The 22922-nt window shown below is 27.8% G+C and overlaps 3 protein-coding genes across 7 annotated transcripts; 1 reads left to right on the plus strand and 2 right to left on the minus strand.

The window, feature by feature from the left end:
* Positions 1-20: 20 nt before the first annotated feature.
* Beta-phers (phenylalanine--tRNA ligase beta subunit) lies at positions 21-4473 on the minus strand. Of its 4 annotated transcripts, none has more exons than XM_083086616.1 (13): positions 4397-4473; positions 4008-4213; positions 3396-3451; positions 3162-3313; positions 2730-2799; positions 2399-2665; positions 2032-2211; positions 1638-1813; positions 1341-1545; positions 1157-1237; positions 977-1069; positions 380-659; positions 21-266 (listed from the first exon to the last, which is right to left on the minus strand). In XM_083086616.1, the coding sequence occupies exons 2-13, from the start codon at positions 4063-4065 to the stop codon at positions 115-117; spliced, it is 1770 nt and encodes a 589-aa protein (XP_082942742.1). In that variant the 5' UTR covers positions 4066-4213; positions 4397-4473; the 3' UTR covers positions 21-114. The 4 variants fall into 4 exon arrangements, with proteins under 4 accessions (XP_082942742.1, XP_082942743.1, XP_082942741.1 ...); XM_083086617.1 differs by having other exon boundaries at positions 4352-4459; XM_083086615.1 differs by having other exon boundaries at positions 4008-4227; positions 4397-4457.
* Positions 4474-4952: 479 nt separating this feature from the next.
* LOC145964215 (inhibitor of growth protein 1) lies at positions 4953-6706 on the plus strand. The gene is made up of 3 exons (XM_083086692.1): positions 4953-5227; positions 5533-5736; positions 5843-6706. Exons 1-3 carry the CDS (start codon positions 5092-5094, stop codon positions 6415-6417), a joined length of 915 nt encoding a protein of 304 aa, XP_082942818.1. The 5' UTR covers positions 4953-5091; the 3' UTR covers positions 6418-6706.
* A 958-nt stretch (positions 6707-7664) lies between these two features.
* On the minus strand, positions 7665-13730 carry Ubc6 (ubiquitin conjugating enzyme 6). 2 transcript variants are annotated; one of them, XM_083086387.1, is made up of 5 exons: positions 12868-13730; positions 12133-12213; positions 11704-11908; positions 8900-9061; positions 7665-8110 (listed from the first exon to the last, which is right to left on the minus strand). In XM_083086387.1, the coding sequence occupies exons 1-4, from the start codon at positions 12909-12911 to the stop codon at positions 8906-8908; spliced, it is 486 nt and encodes a 161-aa protein (XP_082942513.1). In that variant the 5' UTR covers positions 12912-13730; the 3' UTR covers positions 7665-8110; positions 8900-8905. The 2 variants fall into 2 exon arrangements, with proteins under 2 accessions (XP_082942513.1, XP_082942514.1); XM_083086388.1 differs by lacking the exons at positions 7665-8110; positions 8900-9061 and adding an exon at positions 9398-9845 and having other exon boundaries at positions 12868-13699.
* Between the last annotated feature and the right edge of the window lie 9192 nt (positions 13731-22922).

Genomic DNA, 22922 nt, shown 5'->3' on the forward strand with positions numbered 1-22922 from the left:
TTGAAAATAAATCACATATATAGAATATAAATATATTTTTATCACAAGTTTTATTTAAATATATTTTATGATATAGTTTGTATTTCAACAAACATATTATAAATTAATTACCTTTTATAAAAATGGTTCAATGTTTATTTCCATAGCAGAACATGGAACATTTAATTCAAACTTTGAAAGTACATTGGGGTGTAAAACCCCCATTTTTCCTATTACTTCACCATTGCAAACAATTTCAGCACATCGTTGAGGGAAGAATGTTGGGTCTGTAAAAATATAAATAATAAATTCCTATTACTTATGAAATAATTTTTTTGTATTTATGATTGAGATTAATCTCAATCATATTCTAAAAAAGGATAATGAAACTATCTTGTACCATCAGCTGCATGCAAATAATATCCGCTTTTGTCTTTGTTAGCGCTCCAGGGTACTTCTAGTAATAATAATATTCTATCTACTAAGCCATGAATGATCTCAAAACCAGCTGATTTATTAGCATATACTGCGCATAAACGACGATTATTACGCGCACCAACTTCTGTCTTATCGTCTCGTAATACAACATCAGAAACTTCAAACAATTTATGAGGCAATGGCATTTTCTTATTCGCAGATATCGTTTTAAGTAATCCTGATAGAAGTGAAGTACGTGCAACCTGCAACGATTTTTTCATTCAAATATTTTAAATAATTTTACACAGGACTTAAATTATAGTTCAATTTTTATCTATGCGCCTCTATTCTTGATCATTTTTAAATCAGTTATAAATTTTTGTTAATTTAATCTCTTCTTACATTGCTTTCCTATTATTTTATAATTTAATCATATAGCAAATTCCATCAATTTCTCACAAAATGAATTGCACATCACACAAAATGTTGCTTATATTACATGTATATATTAAATTAGTAGAATGAATAAAAGTTAACAAAAAGAGAACTTACAAAGAAAATACGAGAAATTATAAATTACCTGAAACTCCAAAGTTTTTGGATTAGATATATGAACTGCTGGTACATCTTCTATTTTATAACCCAATTTATCTGCTACATCTTCACGTGAACACTATAAAATAATATAATTAAAATGCGTAGAATCGAAGATATAAGAGTTTTAAATATAAAAATATAAAAATCTTCTTTTTTAATGTACCAGAGAAAAAGTCAGTGCCTCGGTGAATCCTGCTTCTGCAAGTTCTATTCGTATCTGGTCAGTGAGCTTGTTGAGTGGAAACTGAAATTACACATGTGTATATAAATTATACATATACGCATGCACACATACACACATCTCAATACATTAAATTATATTTAATTAAAAAACATCTTAAGTTTACCTCTGCTGCAATTGTTGACATATGTGGTATAGTTTTTTCTATTTCATTGTATCCATAGGCAATGGCAATATCTTCATAAATGTCACAAGGATGTATCACATCATGTCTTGTTGGTGGTATTTCTACAACTAATTTATCATTATCCTTCACTTTAGATTTTAGTGACATTTTTGACAACAACTGTGCAATCTGTTCTGGTGTTTGTCTACAAAAACACATTTTATTTTATACATCAAGTTTAAAATATAATCATCTTGATGTTTACTATTAACATAATAGAAATACTTCATTACTTACTTAATACCAATATAATTTAGTGCTTTATTACAGTTAATTTCTTCCACTCGATACTTTAAACTTGGGTAATAAAAAGTTTGATTATCAGGATATACCACTTCTACAGTTTCAGCTACATATTTCTTGCTGCAATACTGACTGAAAGCACAGACTATAGTGTCCACTGCGATTTTTGCCTATAAATTTATTATATACAAAAATATATATGTGTATACATGTATATATACAATATTAATATATATATATATATATATATATATATATATATATATATACATATATTATAATTAGTTACTTGTATTTTGAAATCACAAAATTTTTAAAGGATATTATCATTACAAATAAAAATATATGGAGCATAAAGAGAATAATACAATATACATATATAATATACCTTTGTGAGATCAGTTGCAGTGCATTCAATAAAAATATTTTTTGTATTAAGAGTTATCTTTGAATGATCTCCATTTATGATAGGAGGAAGAGACAAAATAATTCCATTACTATCATATATCACTGGATAAACAGGACTGTCTTTTATGATAGGCAAATATTGCTTGAGTTGCGAATGTGTCTGTAAATACGTTAAATTACATTAAATACATTAAATTACAAACACACATACACACAAACGCGCGCGCACACACACGTGTATGTGTATGTAACATAGTGATTATAAATATTTGTTATATATATATTATTATGATAAATGTTTGTATGTATATAAAACTAATAAATACTTGGTAAAATGGAATACTTACTGCATACAATTGCATGATGCCTTCACCTGTATATTCTTTGTCCTGATTAAGTGGTTTGAAATATATCTCCGATGGTGGTTTGGCATCGTACAAAAATGGGCCTTTAATTGTATCTAAATCATGAGTACCAATAGAAACTAGACTGCGCTTTCTTCCTATATTTTGGTGCAATTTATCTTGAAGATCAATAAAACTATTATAAGAATCTTGTGTCAAAGTTACATTACGCAAAATTGCTGCAACTATGTGGCCTCTTATTTTTAAGCACTAAAAAATAATTCTTTAATATCAAACAAATTGTGATATAATTTTCTATAAATATTATACATACTTCTGGACTCATCACAATTTTTTCTATTCCTGTTTTTGGTTTTATTGTCTTATAATGTGGAATAGGTATCCTGTTTAAAAGGAAAAAAAATAGATTTTGTATATTGTTTTAATTACAATATTTTAGAAGAGAAAATAAGAAGGAAATTAATAAAAGCCAAATGTAAAGGGGATATAATAAATAATTATCTTCAAGAAATTCCTTTAATTATCCAAATAATTTTAGTTCCTTTTATTTTTCCATTCAAATATTCTAAAATTAAACAAATTTTGAATCAAAAGTTTATCCTAAATATTTATCTTGATAATTAAAGGAATATTTTATTAGTTTATTTCATTTTTTTTAGCTCATTTAATACTTATTAGAGAGTGTCATTTTTTATTTTAAATAAAATTTCGCAAATCATAAAAAATATTCAAATTGTATATTTACTTGTTCAAAAAGATAAGTAGTCCAACACTTAAACTCTCTAAGCACAAAAGGTCATATCTGTTAGCAGGAATATCAATTTTATAGATGATATCTTCAGATGCATCATCTTGACTAGAGCCTTGTTCTTTCGCTATCATTTGTTTTTCTGTTGTCTTCATAAATAATTAAGTAAATATTACAAAACAAAGCATAATGCAATTATAAATCATAAAATAGTTGACAGCTTAAACTTACCACCTCATCTAATTCCAAACCAAATTTGAAACACAAATCTTGAAATTCATCATCAGCTGAAACAGAAGTTTTTTTTTAATTCGTTTTAGAGAAATATATCAGTATAATTTCACATATAAATTTAATCTTTTTATAACTTCTAAAAATTTATATATATAATATTGACAAATAAAAATAATAGTAATAAAAAAATTAACATATTTATAATAATATATGAAAGTAATAAAGGAGCATTTTATTTATATTACTTTAACACATAACTTGTGTGTGATTACATTGTAGTAGAAATTAAACAAAAGTAAGCATGATATAACTTATTTCACAAAATTTATATTTACTTAGATCAGTGTTTCTCAAACACTTTAACTCCCAAAAGAAAAAACTAAATTTTGCAGCAAAAATTTAATATCAATAATAATAAGATTTTATATGAGCAATTAATTTAAACAATTTTTATTAAAAAAATTTAACTTTAGACTGTAGTTTTTTAATAAATAAGTTCTTATAAATGTATTTTTCTCAGAAAATGTATTTCGTTCCTTCTATAGATGTTTTTATTTAGCGATCCCGAGTTTGAGAAACATTGATTTAAATAATATAGGAGTTACTTACAATATGTCTTGCCCAGTGCTTGAAATAATAAATCGCGTTTTATTCCAATAGTTGGCATTTTGATATTAAAAACAATTTCCCTCGATAATCGAGCAAATCTTCAATATTTTTAGCTGTTTTTTTTTAAATAAATTGAAATATTCAATTGAAATATTCAATGTTTTGTTAATTCCTCTGGTTCTTCAACTATTCATCCATTTAAAGATCTACAATCAACGATCTGTAATTATACAATCGATTTTGACAGGTTATGAACATAACAATTAAAGGAATTAAAATATATTATTTTGATTTCGAAATTATTAAATTTTTATAATCCTGTTTACATAATAAAAAGAATTTACTATTAAAAAAATCGCTCCATACGTCAAATTAATGTGTAATTTTACCATATTTTGGACATAAAAACTTTAACACGTGAAAAACTTTAGACACTTTGATCAAATTCCGGCAGCAATCATGTAACTTTTTCCCTAGAGGAAAACGTCAAAATGGCCGCATTCAGCGGACTCAACAGTTGGGCAACATTACTAGATTTTCCGATGTAATTCGACGCTGATTGGTCAGATCTGAAAGTAGAAACCAATCATGTTCGATTGTTACTTAGCAGTTGAGTCTGCTGAATGCGGCCAATGAAAAGTTTCGGTGAATTCTACGGTCGATATTCCTAGGGTACGTTCCCAATTATGACGTTTTCGGAGTGGTTTATTAGACGTCATTGACCAATCACAGCCATTCTTCTAAAGAATGTAAGCATACATTCTTCAGAAGAATGGCTGTAATTGGTCAATGACGTCTAGTAAATCACTCCGAAAACGCCATATTTTTTCTATAAAACAAACTCTCTTATTGGATGTCGGATGTCGTACATCAAAATCAAACGCAGTATGAATCCTGCAATAAAAAAACGCAGTATTATAGTTCACGATTCTCCGTAAGAGGTCTCCATAGTCTCTTCTGTTGACCCATAATTGGGTATAAAAGTCAAAACGATAGTTAGCGATTTGGAGTCTTGGAGCAATATTCTTGTGTTATTGTATAAGGGACGAAAAGCTAGAAAAAAAGAACAAAACATAGTGTGAATATGTTAAATCAGGCGGTAGTCGAGGCTCTTTACTCGGCGACATACATCGAAAATTACTTGGATTGCGTGGAAAATCTGCCCAACGACTTGCAGAGGCATGTTTCTCGTTTGCGCGAGCTGGACGCCACTTGTCAAAGTAATTTGGATCGAATTATTATTTCGAAATTAATTCGACTATTCGGATATAATAATCAGTCAGATGATGCACTAATACTTACACAAGTTTTTGAAAAAATGTCTTCACATATCTTAACTATTTTTATCAGTTTTCCAAACTTGTCTTTATGTGTGAATACTTTTTGTATAAAAAAAATTAAAATGTTATATTACACTTTACCTGCGTAAATATTGCAGATTTTTTAGGAATATTTCTCAAAATAATTATTATATACCTTACTTATCAAAATAGAGTTTCTTTATTATGTTGTTTTATGTTTACAGCATATTTACGTGAAGTTGATCAACATCAGGAAACATTACAAAATGATACAGATCCTGTGATAAAAAGGAGAGCATTGCTAAGAGTACAACAAGCTCTGATTGCAGCACAAGAAATAGGAGATGAGAAATTACAAATTATCCAGCAAGTACAAGATCTTATAGAGAACAAATCTAGGCAGTTAGACTTAGATTATCGAAACTTAGGTATATTATTTTGTGTTTTTCAATCCTATTTAATTGATATTTAAATTAACAATATGTACATCTATGACATATATTTCCAAAATAACTAACTTTTACTTTTTAATAGATTTTGGAAAGGAACAAGAAAGCTCTGAAGTTCGTGAATCAAACATGAGCAATAATTCGAATACCACAAGCCATGCAAATATGGAACGCCATCCAAAACGTGCCAGAAGAACGAGAACTGAAACTTTGACAGAGTCAGCTCATTCCATGGATATAATGGGTGGAATGGCAGAGACGAGGTCTTCAACAATGTCTAACATAAGCAATGGAAATCAAAAGAAAACAACAACGGCTGCTACTGGTAAAAAGAAGAAGCGAAAATCACGGCAAGGCACTCAACAAAATCAGCATCGCGAGGATACACCACCACCACCAGAAGACGATCTCGCAATAGATCCTGATGAACCAACTTATTGTTTATGCGATCAGATATCATATGGCGAGATGATTCTCTGTGACAATGACTTGTGTCCTATAGAATGGTTCCACTTTTCATGTGTTTCTCTGACTACTAAGCCTAAAGGTAAATGGTTCTGTCCAAAGTGTCGTGGTGATCGACCTAACATCATGAAACCTAAAGCGCAATTTCTCAAAGAGCTAGAAAGATACAATAAGGAGAAGGAGGAGAAATCATAGCAAGAACACGGCGAAAAAATTTGAGAGTTTCGTAATCGAATGTGTAATTAGAAAATTTCTAGTATTTTAATTTTGAACCTCATGTGTATATTAAGATTGCATTCTTCGAAATACTGAGTTATATTGATTTCTTTTCACGAAATCATGACCACCTTTTAAATGTAGAAACATATTCAAATGTTTCTCTTGCATTTAAATTATAAAAGAGATAAATATACAGGTAAATAAAAATGATATTTGTGCTTGTACATAATGTCATATTAAACGAATCACAAATTTTATGTTTAAATATATTTTCTTTGTTTTAAATGGACTCTCTTTCCCTCCCTTCCTCCCACTTGTTCTCTCTCTCTCTCTCAATAGAATTGAAATAACTTTGATATTCTTGCACACGCATTTTCATCAATACTAATAGTTGCGCGCCTCTTCATATCCTAAAAAGCAAATTACGTGATATCGCGTGCAATATTTGGAGAAACCGGACTTCTTTTTTTAGAAATTCTCCGCTAATATTGCAAAAGTTACTTTACTGTAAAGAAAAATAAAAATAAGAGTTTTTGTAAATACTTACAAAGTAATTGAATTACTGAAAAAAAACTTAATATTTAAAATACAAAATTATATTAAATATATTGATATTTAAATTATATATATTATTATATTTTATACACTATAAAAATTTATACTATAAAATTAAATTTAGATTTCATTTATTTTTACTTATGTTTACTCATTTTTATTTTTAAATATCATATATTATTATATATTAATTATATATTATTTTGTATATAAAGTATATATTATATTAAATATTTAATCTTTAAAATACAAAATTATTATATTAAAATTATTACACTTTATATTAAAAAGACAGAAAATACATATATTAATTCATTATAAGTTATGAATATGTAAAAAATTTACTTCCATACTCTTTATTATAAAAATTTGCTCATCAGTTTTTGTAAAAATTAAATCTGCTCAAAATATTTCATATATGTTCATGTATTTTATATAAGTTGTGATAACAAAATAAAGAATAATAACATAATAAAGAATTCACAAACATGATGTAATTCCTTCTTTGTAATATTTGATATTACTACTAATTATATTTGTTAAAAATTAATAGATTACCAAATCGATATAATAAATGATTACACTTTTTTATTATATATTTATTATTACATGATAAAGGCGCTAAAAACAAAATGACAAACTATCATATCCTTTAGTGTATTTTCCCAAATTTATTTACATTTATAAAATAGTAAATCGATTTTGCTCTGCAAAAGATTTCATGAAGACATTTATTTTATTCTTTACGAGCACATAATGTCAAGTTATAGAAGCAAAAATAATATGTATTGAAAACTTATAAATAACAAATCACATAAGAAATAAATGGCTCTACAAAATTGTCCAATTGGTACTAAGAAAAATTATAGAACATGATTCTTTTTTTTTTAATGGTTGCATTTTCTTTTTCTTTTTTTTCTTCAACAAAGAGTGTATTTTTTTTGGACGCTTACATACTTTAAGCACTTATAAGTATTGCTTACATAGTTCCCTTTGGTATTGCTCATAGATGGTACATGATGTCATAATTCTGCTCACGAATGCTTATTTCAATGATAGAACAGCCAAAGCGTAAATGCTCATGCTTATATTCCAAAGGGAACACTCAGGTACACTGTAAACATGGATAATGAAATAGAAATAATGGAGTTTTTAAACAAATCATTTTCCTTAAAAATGAGAAAAGTAACTAATTTTTATACTATTTTTATATTTCAATTATTTTATATTTCATTTTTATATTTCAATTATTTTATAATATTTCATTCCAGATGAAAAATATGTAGAAATTGATAAATTCATTAAATATAATGAAAAATATTATAATCATAAATTCATTAAATATAATTAATATTTATTAAGAACTTATTAATTATTATTTATATATAATTAATTATTAAATATTTAAATATAATTAATATTTATTAAGAACTTATTAATATTTATTTAAATATTTATTATAATTTAACACAAATTTTTCATCGTCAAAAAATGTCTAAATTTAAAATTTAACTTAATATAGAAATTAATTCCTTTCCAATCACCGACTTTGCTTGCAATCACCTAAGAATTTAAGCAGCAAACAAGACGGTTAAAAATAACGCTTATAAGCGTAGGCGTTCAAATCGAACGTACCCCTAAAGTTAGAGTCGTACAAATTTGTTTCGTCGTATTCTATATGAATTTTGAATTAATATACGGAATGTTCGGATCATAAAATATCAAAGGATATTACATATATATATATATATATATATATATATATATATATATACAGAATTCAACATGTGTAAAGACCACATTACTGTTATTTATATAATATACGGGAGAGAGGATGAACACAATTTTAATATTAAAGAAATTGCGAGACATTTTTTTACGAATCATGAAAAGCAATATATACTTAATGTCAGCGGGAATCCTCCGTGTGACTCTCTTGAAAATTCAGCCAAGATTGTTCGACTACAGTAGCCACTCTTTTTTCATATTCCCGTTTGTTTTCTTGATACAATTGTGCCGCTAAAGAATTGGCTGGCGAATTAGGATTCGGTTCGTCCAAAAGTGACTGTAACATAAATAATTAAGAAATTTCCTCAGCAAATTCACTTCAATTATACTTTTGATCCGTGACAAAGAAGTCGAAAATATATATAAATATGTACAAGCAGGATAGAGAGATAGGTTGTGGAGAAAAAGAGAGAGAGAATAACGAACACCAGGCTACAATTATATCAAGTTATAAAGAGAAAAATTACGCATTTATTACTTCATTATATATATCTATATATAAATGAATTTGTGTACATGCTGAAATGTATATTAAAGTACACTAAATTCAATTAAAGTTATATATATAATTCTACGCCGCTCAAAAAATAAAAATAAAATGAAACAAAAAACCAACGAGAAAAGAAAAGCCAAATGTATTTTTTTTATTCTAGGTTTTAATAACTAATTTCGTGTATCACCAGATATTCGAAATAAATAAATACACAATTTTATAATAGTTTATTATTCAACATTGTAAAAATTCGGTCTAACGTTGCACATTGTCGTGGTAAGTTCGATAAAGCTCTCAGGAAGAAACATGCCAGATCTGTATATTTTTTCTTTTTTAGCATTAGCTTCTTGTAGTATAAAACTACATGTTCTTCTCCTTTGCATTTGATGGTTGTTGACTGGCTGATACTGTTACAGCAGCAGCATTATGTTAACGCCCATAACTAATCCACAAAACTCTGTTCCACGCAAGCCTTCACTCGCTTCTCGTACTCGCGTCGGTTCTCTTTGTACAGTTGTGCTGCCATTGAGTTGGCAGGTGAATTCGGGTTCGGGTCACTTAACAGCGACTGCAATCACATAAGTCGTACCTTATTATACTTGGAAGAATAGTTTCATTATTTTTTTTGACAAAGTGCGTAAATCTGACAATATGCTTTTTATTTTTTCTTCTTCTTTTTTTCCATTTGATTAATTAATACAGAAAAACCAAAAATGCATATCGACGGACAGATTAAAGATAGTTAGTCCCAGGTGGCAAATACACCTCATCTGGTGCATACATTTGCTATCTGAGATATGTATATATGTGGAATTATTAAAGTGTTATGCACAAATAATTTTTAATTGGAATCATGTGATTAGACTTTGCTGAATTGCAACCGCTGTTAAGATAAAACGAATAATCCCTTCACAAACATATTTTTTATCACATAACTAAGAACACAAAAAAGTTAAAAAAAAGGAATGTATCAATGTGTATAAATAAAAGTTTTTCAGAAAATAAGATTGCACATAATAGGAATATGAGATTATATAGATTTTAAAATGTAAATACAAAACATATTTAATGTGGGATTTATAAAATAATTATGTTATATTTTGTACTATGGTTATGAATTTTTATTAAAAGCCATGCAAAATACGTTTCTGACTATCACATAATTCATGAATAAAAATATTAACATTAGGATATATTGTTACTAATTGTAAATATTAAAACTTATAAATACTAATTGTGTATAAAATAATATCAAATTATAAGTTTGATGATTGCCTCATGACATATTTGATAAAATAAATAATAAAATATTAAAATAATGCAATTAAGAGTATTTTGATGTCTAGTATACTTGTTATGCTGACACTCAATGGTGAAACTCTGTAATGTTTAAAAAAAGAAACATATCTTTTTTTACATAGATAGCTATATAATTAAGTATCAATAATTAGTATAAATCAACTACTTTGTTTTATGAAAAAATAAAAAGAGTGAAGTCATGAAGTCTTTTTATAAATATGAGTGCATTAAATAGTACTAATGCTTTTTTGATTGCATAATTTAATTTTTTTTTGTAATCATGTTTTGTAATGTTGTCTTTCTCTGCAATCTTAATTATAATATCTCCATTTGTACATTCAAATAATAAAAATTTTACATCATGCTAGGTATAAAGAAAAAGAAAAACCATTATCTTATATATATTATCTTATATGTATATGTATAAAAATGTCAAAAACATTATTATGTTTCATGTGCGATATACAGAATGAATTAGGAAACATAGGACAATCAAAAAAGGGATTGTGCAAAAATAAATCGAAAATGTAGAATAAAATTTTTTTTATATGAAAAAATTAACTTTAAAACTTGGAAAATTCATAATATATTTATATTTATTTAAGCTTGAGTAATTTTTAATAACTTTATATTTTATATCACCAAAATCTCGATATTAACTATTAATACATAAATGTACAAGTAAATTTATAATATATTTATAAATATAAAACAAACATTTTAATTATATAAATAAATAAATATATATATATATATATATATATATATATATATATATTTATATATATATATATAAAATATATATATAAATAAATATATTTTAATTATATATATAAATATAAAACAAACATTTTTTAAATAATAAAAAATGATAAGTTTTTAAAAAAGTTATGCATAAAGATAAATATAATCTTACTTATCTCTGACTTATTTTTGCACAATCACTTTCTTTCTGATTATATTTGTATTATATTTCCCACACAGCCCTTATCTTGTACATATCATAAAATATTATTAAATGTTATGAAATTTGTGTAAAATTGAGTTTTTGGTTAATCACTTAAAATGTTACAAAAAAATAAGAGTGTTGAAATATATCTTAGAGTAAAAGAGAAAAAATGACACACCTGTATAGATGTTAAAATGGCCGAGACATCATAAGTAGGACTCCAACGATTTTGAAGTATATCGAGACAAATTCCACCATCCGCATACACATTAGGATGAAACATCTTACTAACAAATCTCACTGTAGGTGGCTTGTTTGGGTATTCTTCCGTAAATTCTATTGTAAGTTTAAATGTACCATCTTCAAATGGAGTGTCGTGTGGTCTTAAAACAAATGTAAACATTATTAAATATTATATGAAACTGAACCATATATTATATCTCTCATAATTTATACACATATATTTTATAAAATAAATTTCAGACAAAATTTGTTCTCTATCAGAAAATATTTTTCAATCAATTCACTCATATTCACAAAATAATGTTCTTTTGATTTGTAAAAACAAAATAAATTTCATCAAAGAAGAAACATTGCATTGTCTTACCCAAATATAACTGCATTCCATATCATAATATTATTGTCTGTTGGAGCACCTGATACTCCAGTTGGAGGATCTTCCTGTAATCTTTGCAAAAAATATAACTTTTACAATTTTATATTGCAAATGTATACATAAACAATACACATATTCTCATTTGTATGTATAAATTCATTTAATATTTATTATCATAATTTTATTGTCACATTTCATTATACGTATATGTGTCACTTCATTATAAAATCTAATAGATTACGTAAAAAACAAATAATTTGATTAATTAATATATTTGTACATAGAAAAAATTCTCAATACTTTCATTAAATTTTACAAAATATATATCTATGATTCCAAGTATTACTGAAACTTGTGTCATGATTGAAAAATATCTAACATTATATGCAAAAATGAATAAATATATGAATCATTATTGAACTTTAAATATAATATCTTTCATACAAAGATTCACAGAAACCATTCTATAAATGATTAACCATATTAGATTGTAGAATTACGCAAGAGAATTACAACTGTTTGCTTATTAAAAGAGATAATGAAAAAGGTTGTCGGCCAAAGGCAAATATGAAAGAGATACAATTAAGTTTCCAATAATAAATGCACGCTTGCACATGTACAGGTCAAGATGAATTGAATAAAATTCGACACAGTAGAAGCACCGCACTTCACGACATAGTTTTACAACTAAAATATATATACATCAACAGTCGTAACATCAAGTACCTCTTGAAATCCCTCATCAATCTTCTCCTCGCAGGGGTGGACATTCCTTATACACCGGCCTCCCGGTTAACTTTCGTGTCCAAACAATGACAATGATGGATGCTCACACGAGAGGCTCTTTCTCACTTCTCTGATGTACTAGCGTAAGTATAATATATGCGCTAACGAGGCTGATGATAATGAGCAGGCGGATGACGACGGCGACGACGACGACGACGGCGACGACGGCGACGACGACGGCGACGGCGACGACGGCGACGACGGCGACGACGACGTCGACGACGACGAGGGCAGTTATCCTCCTTTACACTTGACGTACGTCGTCCGTCAGGAAGATAGACTCGCAGAAGAGATCACAGCACATGTGCAAGTGTACCTACGCACTTTTCCTTCCCTTCGACGAGGGTTATTTCTGACGAGATCCCAGATTTGCGACGAGCAAGAGAAGTGGGATCAGCGGTAGGCGCGAAAGTGCAGGAAAAAAGGAGACAGCCCGTCGTCCTTTTACCTCTCGTCGCGCCTGTGAAGGTCGCCCTGTTTCCCGCAATACTATTATAAGGACGAATTCGATCCCACCCTGACTATAGGATGGCGATGACGATCACCTCGGCGCTTTCCCGACTTGGATCGAGCTGTGTGTGTGCGCGCGTATACGTATGTGTGTGTGCATGTACTTGTTAAGATGCGGCGCTCTTTAATTATGGCGAGGAGCCTTCGGCGAGACCTTCACGTCCGCGATAGTTTTCCGAGGAAATTTTCGTTGACTGCTGCCAAACGGTTACTCTCGACAGCTGGGCAGCGGACAGCAGGGTGGGGGATACGAAATAGGGCTGTGACGTCACCGGGAGATACCACGAGTGACGCGTAGCCAATCAATCTCCCGCTACTTGAGAAATAATAGATACGCGCGAGTTACGTATACAGGATTGGTTATAACGTAAATAGAATTCTTGAGTGTGCTTCCCGAGACGTCGCGCGATTGGCCGTCAAATGGAACAGTTTTCGAAATTCCAAAAATTCTCTATGCGATAACCAATTGAATTTAAAGTCCCAAACATTTTTCTATTTAATAGTCATCATAAGACGTTGTATATATGTGTATTCCTTGCTAGAAAGTTCCCTGTATAATAAATAAAAAAAATAGAACAAGAGGGAGAGAGAGAGAGAGAGAGAGAGAGAGAGAGAAAATAATGACCTAATTTATACTGATTATTTAATACATAAGCTTCTATATATTATATTGGATTAATAACACGGCTGTATCTCATATGATATGACGTGAAACTATTGAACTCTTTACACTCTGAAATAAGCCATTCCTTTATTTAGGCATGGGAAACGATACAAGTTGGAAAAAGAGACACAGATAGCGTTTATTTATACTTGTTTTGTTCTAATGTTATCCTCAATTAAAAATATTTGCCTCAATTAATTTCAGTTGTTGATGCCATGTGACACAATAATGTGCAAGAATAATAACAGTGTTTACTTATAAGAATATAATTATGTAATTAGATAACTATTGGAATAGCCAGATGGCTACTCTGATTGGTCAATTCCGATCGCAATCTGTAGCGTGATTACAGCTTTACGCGACTCCCACGCCATGGCATCGTATCAACATGAACATGAACTATGAAGCAGAGAGAAGACTGAGAGATGTCATGGCCTGCTTTTAGGTGATCCCTGAAAGCGATACTCCCTCTATGAACATTGAAAACGTGGACATGAACTACAAAGCCAATGTCCATGAATGTTCTCAGAGGGTAACATATAATGTGCACAATTTTTGGTTCTGTTCCATGCTATGTGCACGAAATAATAGGTGCTTTTCATTTACATCAAAACTCAGATAAATCTCACTTCTGTCTTTCTTCAACATTCATGTTAAAAAAAGACAGAAATGAGATTTATCTGAGTTTTGATGTAAATGGAAAGCACCTATTGATACGAATAAGAGTGCCGCAAGACGCTTATGTATATTAAATAAATTTTTAAATTATCTTATAAATAAGTTTTGTGTGGTTCTCTCTCTCTCTCTCTCTCTCTCTCTCTCTCTATATATATATATATATATATATATATATATATATATATATATATATATATATATATGTTGGAATTAGATATATATATTCTATGTATATATAGAGATACCATCTCTTTTCGAAAGATATTATTAGCATTGAAAAATTTAAATATAATATATTTAATTCATTGATTCGTATCTATTCTATGTCTCATCACACGATATAAATAAGAAGTTGAAAGTTTTTTATTTCAATGAATGTAACGCGTTCAAAGATAAAATAAATATTTTTTTCTATATATTCATTGTCATATTTATATTTTTATTTACAAAAAATAAAATGCCTGCTGTAGGGTAAAAATATTTTTAACCATATATTTCTATAAATATCTTCTTAATTAGCAGTAAATTGATCTTTGATATTCAACACTTTTTTAAATTATTTAAAAATTTAATTAATAATACATGTATAGAATTTGTTAAATTAATCACTGATTCTTCTGAAGGATTTGTAATTAAGATTCGAAAAATATGGATGTTGCAAAATATTTTAAAAATGTCTTCTTTTATATAAAATATAAAGAATTCATATATTCCATTCTAATGTAGTCAACAGTATTTATATATTTTTATTATAATTTTCATAACAGCGTAATATTTTTAAGCTTAATACTTTGTACTAAATTATAAAATTTAATATAATTACAAAGTAGTAGTATTATTATTAATACCTATTTATTAATAATAATAAATGTGTTGTATGCAATTGCAAATTGTCTTTTAGTTGTATAATAATAAATGTGTCTTTAGTTGTATAATAATAAATGTGTTGTATGCAATTGCAAATTGTCTTTTAGTTTCTAATCATTTTCAATCATCCTGCATTCCTATCCAATATATTCTCTTCTTCGGGTCTTTAGATTATTATGATTTATTGTATTAACATTATTGTATTAACTTTGTCTTAACATCATAAGGATTTATCATACTTCTTCCTTCTTATCTAGTCCATCAGAATACTTTCTATGGATATTTGTTCTCGGGTATAGATATTCAAATCACTGTAGTTGTCTTTTTTTCTATTTTCTCGATTACTCTCTTTTTTTCATTTTATTCAAAAATATTAATATAATTAATATAACATTTATATATATATATATATATATATTTATTTATATTTATATAATTTTGGTATCTCTCTTAGTCTGACTCTTTCCCTTTGACCTGTCCGGCATGGATGACCCTACCAGTAACTACGGCCAGTATTCATAATTCACTCTTATATTTAAGATCGTCTTAAGTAAATTGGAAAATGTTATACAACTATTTTTTAATAACTGAACGAAATCTTAAAACGCGATCTAAGAATATACTTAAAAAATGATCTTAAATATAAGAATAATCTATATGAATATCAGCGTACGTTACCGCCGGCATAGGTCTCAGGTTCATGAGAGTACGCAAACCTCCTCACCCGGCAAATGCCTTCGTTAAGGTGGAGATACATCGAGAAGGAAAAATTTTTTTCTTTTTTTTTTCTTTTAATACAGAGTTTTCAAATAGAAAAAAAAAATATATATATATATATATAATATTATTACATAGTTACAATATATATAATACATACAATATATATAACACAATGTATATAAATTAACCTGCAATTATGTAAACACATTACAAAATATTTAATTATGTATAATAGGAAATATAATACATATATAAAATATATATTACATAATTATAATATAACATAAATTACAATTAATTTGCAATTACATAAAAAACACATTACGAAATATTAAATTATTAACTAACATAAAAATATTAACATAAACATACTAATATAAACATATTAAATTATTAATTAACATCAAAATAATTACATTACGAATATATATATATATTACAAATAATAATACAAATTTAATATAAAATATAATCTGAAACTTAATACAAAATAAAATTTATTACACAGAATTATACGGAAGTGTCTCTAAAGTAGATGTATAATATAAAATTTACTAAGAATTTCTACATAGATCAGACGAGACTATGATTAGTGATGATTAATTACGCGATATATATTATTAATAATCAACATACAATAATAGAATTTAATTAGTTTTATATAAATAACGAATTTAATTAGTTTTATATAAACCTAAATAATCATGATCAAAAAGAATCATTAATAAAATTTATCGTTTCTTCCATTGTAAAAGAAAGTAATTGTATTATTGGTACATTTTGTGCAGACTATCTAAAAGAAATATTCAAAATGCATAAAGATAGAGCAAGCTTCGATGTAAATCAAAGATTAAATTACAAAATAAATCAAATTAATTAAAATTTGCGAGAAAACACGACGAATAAATAAATCGACAATATTCGGAATATTCGATTGGGATATGCATTGGGATAATTTTTATAATATAATAATCGAAGCCCTTAATAGACACGCGATATAATTACTAACACCTACAAGTGCCGATTTATTTGCGATTAATACACAATTTTATATAAATGTCGCGATTGAAAAAATATATATTGAAAATGCACAATTGTATTGTATTTCCAATGATAATATCAATATTAGATTATAATTAATATACAATTATAACAATTTACAATTTACAAGTTTATGATGCTATCAATATCAAATAAATATATTCAATTTATTGAAATGTTTAATAACATAAATAATTTGATATTGACAGCATTAATATTTGGATTTAATATTATTCAACTTAATCCACATATATTTTTAATATATTTTTTAAATAAAATATAACATGTTAAGATATTTCTTAAACATTAATAATTATGCAATTTCTTTAATATTCCTGAAAATTTTGATAATTTAAATTTCATTTTTAAAATATTTTTATTTTTATTTTTAACATGTTATATTTATTTTTACAACAATTTTAAAAATAAATTCAATTAAATTTTTTTAAATAATTTTAATTTCCAGGATTCCTAGGATTATTGGAATATTAAAAGAATTGAAAGAAATAATGATTTTAACAACCCTATGAGTCCTAACAACCCTATGATCTTAACAATCCTATGAGCCCTAACAACCCTACTTCCTGATTAAAATTATTCGAGATTTGGGGAGCCTATCTCTAATCATATATATTTTAATCAATGCCCTAATCGCGTGCGAGCTTTTCTTCAGGCCAGTTGACCCTACCTTTCGTTGATCCTGGCCACTTTCTCGCTTGATCTCTAATCAGAGATCGAAAGAGGAGATAAACACTCTTTCTTTTGCCGGTTAATTACCGGCAAATGAGCGTAAATATTTCACGCTCACTGTAACGATCGTTCGATTTTACGATCGTTCGTTAAATATTTGAATATAGCTTTTTATTTTAACTTTAAAATAAAGCCAAATTACTACAAATATCTATATATTATATTAGACTGCTAACACGGTCATATAGTAAGTCATTTATTATCATGTTACAAGTTATTTAATGAATTAATCATTTGGCTTTATATTAAGTTAAAGTAAAGTTTAAAACTAATATCTATAAATAAATTCTACGATGAGCTAAGAAATTAGAATAAGATAAATGCGCGTTATAAAAATAAAGTAGTATTAGAAATTGATAAAATTGATAAAATTATTAATACGTGTTCTTTATTTAATAAATTAGACAAAATCTTTACAAAAAAATCTTTACTTGATCTTCTTTTTTTTAATTAATACTTCAAAATATTTTCGCAATAGATGCAAAGCATTTCGAAAAAGAACTTATTAAAATTTATTTAACTTAATTTATTCTAGCTCATCCATTTTAAGGCAACGGATTTATCTACAATCTACATCTACATCTACATCTACATCTACATCTACATCTACATCTACGTCTACAATCTCTACGAAACCGTTACCTTAAAATTAAATAAAAGTTTTTTTCACTCACCGGCACTGATGCGCAACAGCGGAGTTATCGAAGCTACGTTGTCTGTAACATACAAATATAAAATTCATTTACAACAATGCTCAAAATAAAATCAATATTTCAAAAAATTTGTATCGTGCGGAATTTTATATCCGATGTGTAAAATAATAAGCAGAGATAAACACGCAAAAATTTCATAAATTTTTGAAACTGTTTTTTAAATAGAAAGTTTTATATGATTTTTATAAAAATCTTTCTCTCTAATTTTCTTTTTAATTCATTTAAATAATAAGGTCGAATTATTGTTCATTTATAACGATTTATAACAATTGATATACAAATAATAGATACTCACCATCAGGTTGCTCCGCCGATGCAAGATGCCTCTCCCAGGCCTCCTCCTCCTCTCATGTTGTTGACGCGCGATACTTTTAACGACACTCCCGCACTCACGAGCGATATTTTTATATCGCTATTTTCGTTATTTTACGCGCGATACTGAACGGCACTCCCGCACTATTTCGGTACCATTAAAAATTTGGTCGCGCGATGTATATATTTAATATATATATACTTTCACCGACACTCCCGGTTTCGGTACGAGCGAAAATCCCATTTCATTTATGAGAATCAACTTCGAGCCAACAGGTCGGGAATGCAACGATACAACGAGCAAAGATTAGGCCCGAACCGGAAAGAAGACGAAACGATTGAGGAATAGAGGAAAATGAAGTTCACCAACTCTTTTTCGCGCATAATTATCCTATCTCGTATCGAACCTGGACCCGCTAAGCACGATTTCAGGTGCTTCGCCCGGAACACGAAGTTTCCCGCAATGCAGGATATGGCTACACCAGGCTGGTAGACGGCAAAAGAAGAGGATACCCACATTTTTTAAATGCTAACATTCAGCAATTTAGAAAATGGGGAGGCAACCCCTTTTACCGAGCGAAAATCGTGCCTAGGGGAATCCACTCGACTCCTCGACAGGGTTAACACACGCAGTGCGTGTGGCTGTAGACGAGCAAAGAGAAGGGACCCATTGACGACCATTCCGAGCAATCGATCGAGTTCTAACTAATTCGGGCCGAATCACTTGACGAAGCACGAAGCACGAAGCGCGAGTGTACGTTGCATAGCAACGTGTGCAAACTCGAAACATCCCAGTTAGTTGGCATCGGAAGTAGAGACTCGTTGACAAAAACGAAATTGGGATTTTGAAAACGCGAAAACGCGATAACGCGAAGAAGCTAAAAGCGAAAACGCGGTGACAAAACGTTGCCGTCCGCGGCACGTTGACGGCACCGACGACGCGAAAGGGTACTTAGCTTCCCTTTCAGGCACCTTAAGATTTATCATAAATAGAAAAATTTAAGATAAACCTTAAGGCACCATCCAAGTACTAAGCCCTCCCACCGCGACAAGGTGTACCCCATGGGAGGGTTATATTATATATAATTTTATACATAATATAATACATAATAAAAATATGATAAATAAAAAAATTTCTATTTTTCTATATATGAAATATTGAAATAAATATATTAACATGAAATATTTTATAAAATATAAGAAGTATCTAAAAGTATTAATTAAAAAAAATTTTATTATAAATGTTTTAATTATTTTAATATAAAATGGAATATTTCTTATATGTATATGTATTATATATATGTTATAATTTAATATTATAATTTAAAATCACTATTGATTAATCACTATTGATTCACTATCAAAGAAATAAAGCAAAACGAGAAATATGTATATTTTGAATATATAATATAAATGATAAATAATTTATATAAATGATTTACCATATCTTATTGATCTATCTATTACCGAAACCTCCTTTTTTCTTTTGCCTTCTTTACTTTTGCTCGTGGCATTTGAATTCTCGTTACACTTGCAATCGTGTTTAGAGAAAGAATTTGATAATATATGAAACATTTCGCATCACTACTTTACTGCTCAAGAGCCACTGAGCGAATGATCGTACGTCAGAAACATTACCGCGGTACTCTTTATATCGCCAAGGTTGACTATGTAAAGGAAGAATTTGATAATATATGAAACGTCTCACTACTTTACTGCTCAAGGTTACTGTGTGAATGACCATAAGTCAAAAACATTACCGCGGTATCGCCAAGGTCGACTTATACTAGATTATTGTTTTTATAATTCATCGTTGAAATATTCTATGAGTGATTGCCGAATAAGAAAATTTAAAATTTAATTGATCAAAATTTATTTAATTCTAATAAGTATCGTTAGAGGAATTATTATAATAAGCATCAATAATCGAAAGATCATAACAAAATTAATTCTCTTATCTCCTTTTATGTATACCCTGTTACAATTTTTAATCGCGGTAATAAAGCATTACGATTCGATAAAGATTTATCGTTTCGATACAGTTTTATGTCAATTAGTTTTATGTTAATTAATTTTTAATTAATTGATTTTTATTAATATTTAAAGCAAATTATGTTTCGATATTAATCGTAGTTGTGTTTAGTAAAAAATTACAATATACGAAGCGTTTCTCACCACTACTTTATTATTCGAGAGTCACCGTGCGAATGATAACAAAGCGGTAACGTATAGCGCGCTACTGTTTATATTTTATATTGCCAAAGTCGAATGCCGTGTTATCGATAATTCCGAAATATTTTATACATTATAAAATATACACTAACGGAATATTAAATTATGGAAGTATTTTAATTTATTGATTAAAATTGATTATTTATTAAACAATTTATTATAGAGCTTTTCGTTATGTTAATTATTTGCATCTATAATTCGATTGTTTTACTTCGTGTTCTCTCACAATCTAAATTATATTTAGATTGTCAAGTAGAACGATAAAGTAACACGGATGAAATAAATTTGTGACTCTAAATATTAAAATAATAATTATTGTCCGTAAAAATCGCAACGATCGAACTGATTATTTAGTATTTTGGATTCCTATAATTTAATCGATTCTCGATTAAATTGTATATTGTTTAATTAAAAAGTATTGAGAAAATTTAAAGCATTGGTCGAAATATATTTAATTCTAATATTGTTAAAGAAATATTATAATTAGCATCAATGATCGAAAGATAATTACATAATTAATTCTTTTATCCCCTTTTATGTATACCCTGTTTCAATTTTTAATCGCGGTAATGAAGCATTACGATTCGATAAAGATTTATCGTTTCGATACAGTTTTATGTCGTTAATTAATTTTTAATTAATTGATTTTTATTAATATTTAAAGCAAATTATGTTTCGATATTAATCGTAGTTGTGTTTAGTAAAAAATTACAATATACGAAGCGTTTCTCACCACTACTTTATTATTCGAGAGTCACCGTGCGAATGATAACAAAGCGGTAACGTATAGCGCGCTACTGTTTATATTTTATATTGCCAAAGTCGAACGCCGTGTTATCGATAATTCCGAAATATTTTATACATTATAAAATATACACTAACGGAATATTAAATTATGGAAGTATTTTAATTTATTGATTAAAATTGATTATTTATTAAACAATTTATTATAGAGCTTTTCGTTATGTTAATTATTTGCATCTATAATTCGATTGTATTACTTCGTGTTCTCTCACAATCTAAATTATATTTAGATTGTCAAGTAGAACGATAAAGTAACACGGATGAAATAAATTTGTGACTCTAAATATTAAAATAATAATTATTGTCCGTAAAAATCGCAACGATCGAACTGATTATTTAGTATTTTGGATTCCTATAATTTAATCGATTCTCGATTAAATGGTATATTGTTTAATTAAAAAGTATTGAGAAAATTTAAAGCATTGGTCGAAATATATTTAATTCTAATATTGTTAAAGAAATATTATAATTAGCATCAATGATCGAAAGATAATTACATAATTAATTCTTTTATCCCCTTTTATGTATACCCTGTTTCAATTTTTAATCGCGGTAATGAAGCATTACGATTCGATAAAGATTTATCGTTTCGATACAGTTTTATGTCGTTAATTAATTTTTAATTAATTGATTTTTATTAATATTTAAAGCAAATTATGTTTCGATATTAATCGTAGTTGTGTTTAGTAAAAAATTACAATATA

This window comes from Camponotus vicinus, unplaced genomic scaffold (genome assembly GCF_025532165.1).
Source record: "Camponotus vicinus isolate PSW18456_S1 unplaced genomic scaffold, iyCamVici1.0 SCAF_13, whole genome shotgun sequence".
Taxonomy (NCBI): domain Eukaryota; kingdom Metazoa; phylum Arthropoda; class Insecta; order Hymenoptera; family Formicidae; genus Camponotus; species Camponotus vicinus.

What these genes read in the sequence shown, in the direction of transcription:
- Beta-phers (XM_083086616.1), bottom strand. Translation starts at nt 4,065, where the DNA reads ATGCCAACTATTGGAATAAAACGCGATTTATTATTTCAAGCACTGGGC. An exon ending in AAATTGTGATGAGTCCAGAA is followed by an intron (nt 2,666 to 2,729) that starts GTATGTATAATA and finishes ATTATTTTTTAG; the next exon opens with TGCTTAAAAATAAGAGGCCA. An exon ending in GCATCATGCAATTGTATGCA is followed by an intron (nt 2,212 to 2,398) that starts GTAAGTATTCCA and finishes ACGTATTTACAG; the next exon opens with ACACATTCGCAACTCAAGCA.
- LOC145964215 (XM_083086692.1), top strand. Translation starts at nt 5,092, where the DNA reads ATGTTAAATCAGGCGGTAGTCGAGGCTCTTTACTCGGCGACATACATC. An exon ending in GCTGGACGCCACTTGTCAAA is followed by an intron (nt 5,228 to 5,532) that starts GTAATTTGGATC and finishes TTATGTTTACAG; the next exon opens with CATATTTACGTGAAGTTGAT. An exon ending in CTTAGATTATCGAAACTTAG is followed by an intron (nt 5,737 to 5,842) that starts GTATATTATTTT and finishes ACTTTTTAATAG; the next exon opens with ATTTTGGAAAGGAACAAGAA.
- Ubc6 (XM_083086387.1), bottom strand. Translation starts at nt 12,911, where the DNA reads ATGTCCACCCCTGCGAGGAGAAGATTGATGAGGGATTTCAAGAG. An exon ending in TGGAATGCAGTTATATTTGG is followed by an intron (nt 11,909 to 12,132) that starts GTAAGACAATGC and finishes ATTTGTTTTAAG; the next exon opens with ACCACACGACACTCCATTTG. An exon ending in CCATTTTAACATCTATACAG is followed by an intron (nt 9,062 to 11,703) that starts GTGTGTCATTTT and finishes TTTATGTTACAG; the next exon opens with TCACTTTTGGACGAACCGAA.